The 10,970-nt window shown below is 44.9% G+C and overlaps 1 protein-coding gene across 1 annotated transcript in view; it reads left to right on the top strand.

Moving 5' to 3' along the window:
• The first annotated feature begins 7,589 nt into the window (after nucleotides 1–7,589).
• The window catches only part of MUC20 (mucin 20, cell surface associated), a 15,077-nt gene continuing 11,696 nt past the window's right edge, over nucleotides 7,590–10,970 (top strand). The window contains exon 1 of the mRNA XM_011978709.1: nucleotides 7,590–7,665. Within this exon, the coding sequence (XP_011834099.1) occupies nucleotides 7,590–7,665 (76 nt within the window). The remainder of the gene's footprint in view (nucleotides 7,666–10,970) is intronic.

Raw genomic sequence — 10,970 nt, 5'->3', positions numbered from 1 at the left:
AAAAAAAAAAAAAAGAAAAGAAAAGAAAAGTGCTTGAATCAAACACTTTATCAGGAAGAAAGAAAAGACTAGCCAATGCTTTTTCAAGTTTACCTAACTTAAGTAAAATCTTTAATAAGTAAGCTAGCTTTAAAATTATTGGTAAAGTAATATTAGAAATATCTTAAGAATTGCCACATACATTTTTGTTTGCATTTATTAATCAAGCAATTTTATACTTATCCCTGCCAAATAATATAAGGTGTTAAAATATGGCACAGAGGTTACAAAACTATAAGCCCAGCCCAAGACAGGATGATCTTTGCTTATGTAATTTTTAATAATTAGGACATTGATATGGGTTTAATGAAAACAGCTACATCATGAATTTAGTAAGATTACCATAACTTCTAACCTTGTGGCTTTAGGCAGTCTAGTCCACAGGGAATAAGGTTTGTTTTGGGAAAGGACTGTTATCCACTTTGTTTCAAAGCTAGACTATAAACTAAGTTCCTCCTAAAGTTAGTTCAGCCTCCGCCAGGTATGAACAAGGACAGCTTGGAGGTTAGAAGCAAGATGGAGTTGGTTAGGTCACATCTTTCTGACTGTCTCAGTTATGATTTTGCAATGGCAGTTCCATAACTTTAAATGATGACTACTGCAGTTTTCATAAATAATCTAGGTAAACAATTAAAATGAAATAATTAGGCAAATGTAATGGGACAAATACTTGTAGACAAACTCATCATAATTTGGAATCTTAAGTTATATTAAATTAAATAATAGATATTCCATTATTTGAGTATTTTCTAATAAAAATAAATTGTAGAAAAACTTTCTAAGAAAATGTACATCCTTTTTTAAAAGGTGAATAATAGTTGTCTAATTCAAGGTTTATTTAAAGGTTATATATAAAACAAGGTAAAAGGAACCAGGAAATAAGAGAGATGTAAAGAAAGTTATAAAGAGGGTTTTCTTTTTAGTAAGAAAGCTTAAAGAGACATAATTTTATATGAGAAATAATTTTGTATGGTAAACATAGTCCTAAAATAAAATGACTGGTTGTTTGAGAAAGAGATGTTCAGGACAGACCAGAAAATCCAAGCATATCGTGAACAGTCTGTGTAAGTCACAATAAGAGGATTTTTTTTTTTTTAAAAAACCAAAAAACTTTTATATGATTAAGTTGTCTATAATTAAAGGGAAATTACAATGGTCTTTCTAGAGATTGGGCTTAATGCAAAAAAAAAAAAAAAAAAACCACTTATACACTAAATAATAAGAACAATGAAATTCTCTTAAGGGATTGATTTACTCTTAATAAATTATAAGAGACTCTAATTTTTTTTTAACCCAAAGTTCAACTTTTATTGCATCTCACCATTTTTTATTTTCTCTCCCTTTTGAAAGGATGCAAAATAGTAACGCTCCCCTTCAACTCATTTGCAGCTCATACAAGTTTTTTTCCTCAAGTTCTGTTTGTTGTGGCCTGATGATAACAATGTTCTCTTAAAGGTCTAAAGGAAATGTTTTCTTTCATCATAATATTCTGTGCAGTGTCAAAGGTCTTTTCTTTTGCCTTTTGGTAACTGGCCTAACAGATTTCATGGTTTATCAAACTAATTGCCATTATTATTAAATTTTGGTTTGCTTAGAAAAAAACTGAGATTGAAAAAATTTTCTTAAATTAAGGTTATTACATCCATGTATCTTGCTGTATGTTCTTTTAAAGTCCTTGTGACATGAAGTTACAGGGCTTTGAGTCCTGGGTTTAAAAAGGACACCAAGTTCTGCTAAATCTTAAACACTGACAGGAATTCAAGCCTCATCTTCAGGTCCAGTAGAAGATGCCAATCAAAATGAACTATGTTCCTGAGATGCAGAAATTAAAGTTATTCAACTCCTCAGGGCCCAGGGACTAGCATGGGCATGTGAGATTGTAAGGGCCAGTTTTGAGAGAGGAAATACATTGAGTTTCTCTGTAAATTAACCATTACTGTCAAAGGCACACTGACGCAAGACCAGCATGTGGCCCTGTGTCAGATCAATAAGGTTTTCTTGAAGCATTACTGACTCCTTAATAAAGGTTATAAAAGGCTTATGGAAGTTATATGTTATGGCCAATATTAAAATTTTATACATTGCTTATATAAAATTTTGAAAAATGTAATCAGCTTCCTGCTGTTGTTTTAAATTAGGGCTTATTATTTGCAAATTAAGTCTCCTCTCCCAAACAATGAAGACTTTTGCCTTTTTTTTTTAAAATCCTTGAGTTATCACTTTGGTCAAATCAGTGACCTATTTTACAACGACCTGTGATATCAAGTGTTTTAAACCTTTGATATCTGACAAACTTTCCAAAATCAAATTATAAATTATGTATTTTTCTGTCCTAATCATTTAAGATACTAGGTTTCCTAAAGTCCAAAAATGACATAATTTGGCTTATTTATTATAAAAATTATACAGAAAGCATTGTCAAGTATGAAATTGTGTTTGGTTTCTTTGGACTGTATTTGTATAAATATGTTATTGGTATGTGTTCTAAAATTATGGGAAACTCCTATAATTCTGTTATGACTTAGTGTACATTATCGGTAATAATTGTAATTGTTATATTACATTATTTTGTGCCACAGAGGAAACAAATTTCCTTGTCAATTGTGTCTTTGACTATGGCTCCCCTAAAACTTTTTGTTACCCACAGACAATTGTCTTGTTTTGGTCCTCTTTAGAAGGTGGTTTTATAGCTGGGTATGGTGGCTCACGCCTGTAATCCCAGCACTTTCGGAGGCCAAAGTGGTGGATCATGAGCTCAGGAGTTCAAGACCAGCCTGGCCAAGATGGTTAAACCCTGTTTCTACTAAAACTACAAAGATTAGCTAGGCATGGTGGCAGGTGCCTATAATCTCAGTTACTTGGTAGGCTGAGGCAGGAGAATCACTTGAACTTGGGTAGCAGAGATTGCAGTGAGCCAAGATCACCCCACTGCATTCCAGCCTGAGTGAGATAGTGAGACTGTCTATTAAAAAAAAAAAAAAAAAAAAAAGTGGTTTTATAATCAGCTATAAAACTCTAAAAGGCACTCTTGAATGCAGGTTTCTGATAACTTGGGAGATTGTGACATCAGAATAGAAGAAAAACTTTCAGAACTCATGGAGATCTGAAGTGTTCATAAATATCAAGCAGAACAGGAATTAACTACATGGACTGAACTTATAGAAGACTGAAGTAATCTTTTTGACTTTTTGCTTAAAACGTTGTTGATCCTTTGTTTTGTTTTTTCAGAGTCAAGGAAACTTTTCTTTTGAGCTATTGACAGCTTTTAACAAGTTATTATACTCCTATGAACAAAATTTGGGGCATATTTGTTTCTCTCTACCTGATTTCTCCAGAATTTGGAAACTATTTGTGAGTATTCTTATCACAATATAATTATTTGCATAAGTACAATAATAATCTGTTTTTATTTGTAACAGGACATAATTGGAGAGACTGGTTATTCTACCACAGCTTTGACTGGAATGGTGTGCTTTCCTTTAAGGAATTAAACTTGTTTTATGGAGCCAGCAAAAGCCCCTTGGGAAAACTGGCCGCATGCCCTGTCTACACAGTCCCTGAACAGGGTTCCTGACCTGTGGTAAGTAAAGAATGTCACTTTCTGACAGGCCCAGGAGCCCCAAGTTTTATCTTGGGACCTCAAGAGGAGAGGAATTCATGCAATTCATAGGTATTTGTTTGTACAAATCCATGGCAGGGCTCAGCTTTAAACAAGTCTTTTCTGAGATTCCTTCTATGGAACAAAGTTCCATCAAAGTCAGTTTAAAAGCCTGTGTAAAAAAATAATTATTCTTGCTGCACTGTATACAAATAATCAGGCCAAGTATAATAAAGGAAACCAGTCCTACCATGATTTGTCTTTAGTAAAAATGAGAAGCTGGAGAGAGAAAAATTATGTTTTAAAAACTATAGTACACCTGTTGTTAGATTCTAGTTTTGCCTAATATTTTTCAATTTTTATTGTTTTCTGTAGTTTGAACCAAATTCTAATTTTTCTTGGCTACAAGTCTTCAAAATAATGTTTTCAATTTTTTCCTTTCTTTTTCCCCATTTTTCCTAATTTTGAGTCCTTGAAAGCTAAGCTGTGCTTTCTTAAAGCCATGCAAACTGAAGCTAGACAACTTAAACTTCAGAAGAAAATAACAGCAACCTTATTTACATACATAAGCCACTTTCATACCTGCCTACTGATGTATAAACTTCAGAGTAATGTGGCCTATACTGATTTTTCCAGGACTGTTCTTTTGTCTGTTGTTGTTTTTCTCCCTTCCTCCCCCTATTTTTTCTTCACATGACATGAGACTTCACAACCTGCTAAAAATGAGCTTTCCTAATAACTTGGGACCTACCCATCTAGAAATACACCATCCTAGCCATGAGAGACCAGATGAAACCTGAGACCAGAGACTCATTTTCTCCTAAAATGCTTTCTCAAAAAATTTTAAAAAGGAAAGCGGTAGAAATGTGAAAGGAAACTATCTTGGGCCCCCAAAATCACTAAGCTAAAGGGAAAAGTCAAGCTGGAAATGGCTTAGGGCAAACCTGCCTCCCATTCTATGCAAAGTCATCCCTCCCTCTGTTCACTGAGATAAATGCATATCTAATTGCCCCCTTTGGAAAGGTGAATCAGAAACTCAAAAGAATGTTACTATTTGTCTCTTATCTACCCATAACCTGGGGGCCCCCTCCCTGTTTCCAGTTGTCCCACCTTTCCAGACTGAACCAATGTTCATCTTACATATGTTGATTGATGTCTCAGGTCTCCCGAAAATGTGTAAAACCAAACTATGCTCTGACCACCTTGGCATATGTCACCAGGACCTTCTGAGGCCGTGTCATGGACGTGAGTCCTCAACCTTCGCTAAATAAACTTTCTAAATTAACTGAGACCTCTCTCAGATATTTGGGGTTCAAGTTTGCTGTCTCTCTTCACTAGGAAAGTTGTTCCATGAAGGCCAGGATCTCTTTTACTGAGTGATGTATTCCAAGTGCCTGGAGCCATGTCTGGCATATAGAAGGAATTCCATACATGAGTGTTAAATTAATGAACTGGCCTCGTGTGCTCATTCAAGGTGAGAGCCGAGTTTGGCTGAAAATATGTCCCAGGAACTTTCTGCGTAAGCCTGTTATGGCCCCCAGGGCTAACAGTCATCTGCCCAGGCTTGTAAATTTCCCCAAATACCGAGGAAAATCATCCAAAATTCAGCAAACCCAGGGAAGCTTTCAGTCAGGCTTCCTTTCCAGGGATTCCTCACTTCCTCATCTGCAACAGGCTGGGGTGGACTCCCCTGCTGCTGGAATGAGGAAGCTCCGATCCCTGCAGGGGTGGGGCTGGAGGAGGGCTGGGGTGGCTGAAAGGACCTGCATTCTTGCTTAGTCTCTTCTCCGTCTTCCCTTGGGGTGAGCCTCAGAGTGGATCGCAGCTACTAGATGGGGTCTAAGAGGATACAGTCCCTGCTGTGGCCCTGGCTTCCTCTCTCTACCTGACACCCCCCGGGGGCTCCTTGTCTCATTTGATAAGCAAAGAGCTGGGGCTGAGTGGAGGATGGAAGGGGCTCAGCCTACAGATCAATGGTGTCCAAGATCCCCACCCCAAGTGCTGGGTTTTGTCCCCTATGGACCTCCCTCAGCCTCTTCCTCCTCCCTTTCTCTCCCATTCCCTCCTTCTTCCCAGCAGCACAGCCCAGAGCAGAGTAAATTTCTGCAAGACAATGTCACACACCCAACGCAGAACCCCAGACCACGGGGCCAAAAGGACCTTGCAGTTCACGTTGACTGAGGCCCAGAGAGAGCAGATAACTTGTACGTTCACACAGCTCCTGGGTCAGTGTTAAGGAGAGAGTTGGAAATGGAACCTGGACCTTCCAATTTTTTTTTTTTCTTTTCCTTTTTTAGACAGAGTCTTGCTCTGTCGCCCAGGCTGGAGTGCAGTGGAGCAATCTTGGCTCACTGCTACCTCTGCATCCTGGGTTCAGGAGATTCTCCTGCCTCAGCCTTCCAAGTAGCAAGGATTACAGGCCCACACTACCATGCCTGGCTAATTTTAGTATTTTTAATGGAGACAGGGTTTCGCCATGTTGGCCAGGCTGGCCTTGAACTCCTGGCCTCAAGTGATCTGTCCACCTTGGCCTCTCAAATGCTGGGGTTACAGGTGTGAGCTGCTGCACCCAGCCTGGTTTTAAAGTTCTTTCCAGTTCTGAGATGTTGTGATTCCCTCATGCGGATCCAGCAGGCTTTCTTCTACTCAAGAGCGGCCTTCATCAGCGCTCCTGCCCGGAAATTCCCAAGCTGCCTTGTGTGGTCACCGGCCAGCGGCCATAACAGTCCATGTCCGTGGCACACGGAGGGAGGAAGATTCTTCTCTCGGGCGTTTGGAAATATATTCAGTAACTGCATGTCCCTTCTCATGGCTGAATCTCTAGCTTCTCTGAGTCATCACCCTCCCGCGTCCTCTCTTCCTAGGCCCTGAAACTCAGATGAGCACGCTCACCTTTTCTCTCTTCCCAGCCCTGCGCCTTCAGCCTGGCAAATGTTCCTGGCTTTGACTGGGATGCAGGATCACAGGATGATGAAGATGGAAGGATGTTAGGAATCAGAGTCTTGTCCCACACCGGGGAGCTGTCTCTTCTCCCCAGCACTTGAGGATCAGAGCGGATGTCAGGGTTCCCACTCACTTACTGAGCACCTAAGATGTATATATTTTTGATGAGCATCAGCTGTGTGGCAGGCACTGTGTAAAAGCTTTACTATCACATGTCATCCTTACAACAGCAGCCCGGCGAGGTAGGGTTTATCCATTTACAGAGCAGGAGGAGAAGGTTCAGCCTGGCTCTGAAATGTGCCCTCGGAGATAGAGTTAATCATGCCCAGGACCAGGGATGAAGCCGGGGTCTGAATCAAAACCCCAGCTCCAGGCACAGGAGGGGAGGTGGTGAAACGGGACCTCCTGTGGCCTTCCCAGCACAAGACTGAGGGTCAGTGTCACTGTGGAAGTGATTTGGCCGGGCGCGGTGGCTCAGGTCTGTCATCCCAGCACTTTGGGAGGCCAAGGCGGGCGAATCGCCTGAGGTCAGGAGTTCAAGACAAGCCTGGCCAGCACGGTGAAACCCCATCTCTACCATAAATACAAAAATTAGCTGGGCGTGGTGGCGGCACCTGTGATCTCAACTGCTCGGGCGGCTGAGGCAGGAGAATCGCTTGAACCCAGGAGGAAGAGGTTTCGGTGAGCTGAGATCTCACTGCTGTGCACTCCAGCCTGGGCGACAGGGCGAGACTCCATCTCAAAACAAAAACAAAAACAAAAAAGCTAGTGATTCCACATCTTCAAATCAAATTTCAGCGGAGTGTTTACTGGGCAAGCAAGGCAGGGGGTCAGCTTGCTGACAGCCTCAACCTGCCAGCCCTCAGCCTGCACATTTGTGTGGCCACATCCTGGCAACTAGCCAGTCACACACCTCGGCAGGAGGCGGCCCCTCCTCCCTGGCTTGAGGAAGCAGGAAAAGGTACCCGTGAGACGGCCAGCAGTTCTGCAGCGGCGGTGGCCGGCTAGGATGGGCTCTCTCTGGGGTCTGGCTCTGCCCCTTTTCTTCTTCTGCTGGGAGGTTGCGGTGTCTGAGATCTCTGCAGGTAAGGAGGCCAGAGGGGCTGGTGGGCCTCCCCCGTCGTGGGGCTCTGGGAGTGAATTTCAGTGTGGGCAAGGGCAGGCTCTCTTGGGTTGGTGACAAGGAACCACAGTGCTACCTGTGAAGTGCCATCGTTGATGATAAAGAGTGTGCGGATGGCGGTGTGTGAGTGTAAGCCTGCCTGGCGCTGCCATGGTGAGAGGTGGCTGAGAGTCTGCCTTTATGAACGTGGAGAGTGAGTGGGGCGGGGAGGTGGGTGCAGGGAGGTGCCAGCTGGCGATCATTGTGCAGAAAGCTGAAGAATGTGGCTCAACAAGATTCGGACTCCTCCAAGTTTATTACCTGGCATGGATTTCCTTCAAAATACAGATTCCGAGTGAAAAGTCCGACTACCACAAACTGCTTGGGAAGGGTGGATGCTGAGAGGCAGGGCTTTTGTGAAAGACGGGAAGGAACCCTGACCTGTCGTTAATAGGAGCTGTGCCAAACTCATCACATACATTAAAAAAGGGGGGGATTTGTTTTATTTTATTTTATTTTATTTTATTTTATTATTTTATTTTATTTTAGAGCAGTTCTATGTTTGCTCTAAACCTTGAGTGGAGAGGCCTGTAATCACAGCTCACACCTGTAATCCCAGCATTTTGGGAGGCCAAGGCGGGCGGATCACCTGAGGTCAGGAGTTTGAGACCAGCCTGACCAACATGGAGAAACCCCGTCCCTACTAAAAATACAAAATTAGCGGGATGTGGTAGCAGCTGCCTGTAATCCCAGCTACTCAGGAGGCTGAGGCAGGAGAATTGCTTGAACCTGGGAGGTGGAGGTTGCAGTGAGCCAAGATCACGCCACTGCACTGTAACCTGGGCAACAGAGTGAAACTGTTTTTTTTAAAAAAAAAAAAAAAAAAAAACTTGAGCAGAGTGTAGCGAGTTCCCGTCCCCACCACTTACAGCCTCCCCCATCATCAACATCCCCTACCAGAGTGGCATGTTTGTTAGGACTGAGGAACCTACTTTGATGCATCATTATCATACATTATATTTTTAACCCTCACAATGGCCCTACAAGATGACCCTGTTCTGACCACCCCTGACCTCCACTGCTTTAAGGATGAGGCCACTGTGCTTCTGGGGATCCAGTGACTCCTCCTTGGAGCCAGGATCTGACTCCACACAGGCCTGAGCACTGCACGCCGCGGCCTCCTGCCTGTGCTCACCGTGGCCTGGTGTGCACATGTCCCGTTAGCTCCACTTTACAGATGCGGAAATGCAGGCTTGGAGCTGAGAGACTTGGCCAGGGTCACAGGGCAGAGAGCAGGTTCTCCAACTCAGGGTCCCCAGTTCACCTGCTTTCCTCTCCACCAGATTAGAAGATGGTACCAGGAGAGCCGCAGTGTTCCAGAACTACTGAGGGGCTGGGCCGGGCTTTGCTGTATTTGAGAAGACCCCCCGGACCCAAAAGGCTGTGGGCTTGGGGAGCATGAGGAGGTTTTACAGCAAAAATGACACCCTGGGGCTCCTGGAAAAGCTGGAAAATGTGCCAGGGGAAGTCAGGCTCCAAGGGCACCACTCTGGGCTTCTAGCTGTGTGGGCTGGACCAAGAAGGCTCAGAGAAATGATCTCAGGCCTTGAAGTGGGGAGAAGAAACTGTATTATGAAGGCAGATGAACAGTTCCTGCAAAGTGAGATTTGTGTGTGCAGCTGGGCTGCAATGGACCAGTGGTGGCAGCGGGTGCCCAGGACTTGCCCGCTGCCTGGGGGTGCAGCCCGTACTCCTCACTAGAGTCACATCGACTGTGCGTGCATTCAGGTGGCCGGGGAGAGGACTCTATGGCGGGGGGATGCTTACCTTGTGGGCTTTGGAATATAAGGGTTTTCCCTTTCACTTTCTCCGCTGGTCCTCACCACCTTGGCAAGGCAGGTATTGTGACCCTGTTTTCTCAGGTGAGGACATGGAGGCTGGGAGGGGTCTAGAGACTGGCCGGGCTAGTAGGAGGCCGAGTCGTCCGGCCCCAGAGCCAGCAGTGGGCAGCACAGCGGCAGCTGCAACCAAGGAGCTGCCTCGTCATTCCCTGAGGTCCACGGGACAGCCAGTGGGGACCTGGGGCCCCATCCTGACGCCCTGGGGAGAGATTCTAGGCCTCTTTGGGGGTCTATGGGCTACTTTTGGACCAGTGGAGCTGGGTAAAGACTATCTCAAGCCATGTGCCAGGGGAGGTCAGACTCCAAGAGTGCCACCTTTGGGCTTCTAGCTGTGTGGCCTGGACCAAGAAGGCTCAGAGAAATGAGGGGGTTTGTATTTGATCCTTTTCCTTCCACGACTGGGATTACTACATAAAACACAGGGCATCCAGTTACATTTGAATTTCAGGTAACAATTTTTTTTTTTTTTTAGTGTAAGTATGTAGCCAATATTGCATGAGAAATATGCTAAAAAGTTATTCAGATAAACTTGCATTTATCTGAAATGCAAGTTCAAATTTAACTGAGTACCCTATATTTTTATTTGCTAAATCTAGAAACCCTCTCCAAGAGGCTCCTTGGCCCACTCCCAGGGAGAGCCCGATCTCCCTCTAGACAGGAGAGGCACCCCCCCTTTCTCAGGCCAGAAAAGATCTTGCAGTAAACTACTCAAGAGGCTGGGGCAGGAGGATCACTTGAGCCCAGGAATTCAAGACCTGCCTGGGCAACAAAGCAAGATCCTGTCTCTGGGGAAAATATCCTACCGTGGCCTCCCTCGGGGCCCCCGTTCCTCCCACCTCAGGGCCAGTCAAGGGAATAGGCCTCTGCTCTAGGCAGAAGTGCCAGCAGCCGCTCTCTGAAAGGCTAGGTTTTGCCTGAGCTGGCTCCCTGTGTCCTGTGGAAAATGCCTGGCCACAGTTTCTGTGGTTCCCGGGCTCCAACCCTGCAGTTCTCAGCCTCATTCAGGAGGGGCCTTGGCAGGGTGGGGTGCCCTGTTTCCCTTGCCGGAGCCCCAGGGACTCTGCCGGCCCCCTCACTTTGGCAGCGGCACTGCCCACCCTGTCTCTGGAGACTCCTCCCTTCGGTCCACCAGCCACCCCGAAAGACCTTTCTCATCTCTGAAGGGTTTTGACTTCCGTGGGGAGGTATGTGTTGGATGAGAAAAGTGGCCGGGGAAGGGGACACAGGTTCAGAAAGCTCTGCGAGTCCTGGACGCTGCTCTGCCTTCTTGGCTCACCCTGGAAGGTGGACGCTGGCCCCACTCATCCCCTGTTAAAGACGCAGGCCGAGAGCCAGCAGATCCCGGGGCTTGCTGGCCCCTAGTGAGTTGTCAGGGCTTCAGAGGACG

This window comes from Mandrillus leucophaeus, unplaced genomic scaffold (assembly GCF_000951045.1).
Source record: "Mandrillus leucophaeus isolate KB7577 unplaced genomic scaffold, Mleu.le_1.0 Scaffold199, whole genome shotgun sequence".
Lineage (NCBI taxonomy): Eukaryota > Metazoa > Chordata > Mammalia > Primates > Cercopithecidae > Mandrillus > Mandrillus leucophaeus.
Note: the sequence above shows the minus strand (reverse complement) of the source record. Positions and strands in the feature narration are given on the sequence as shown.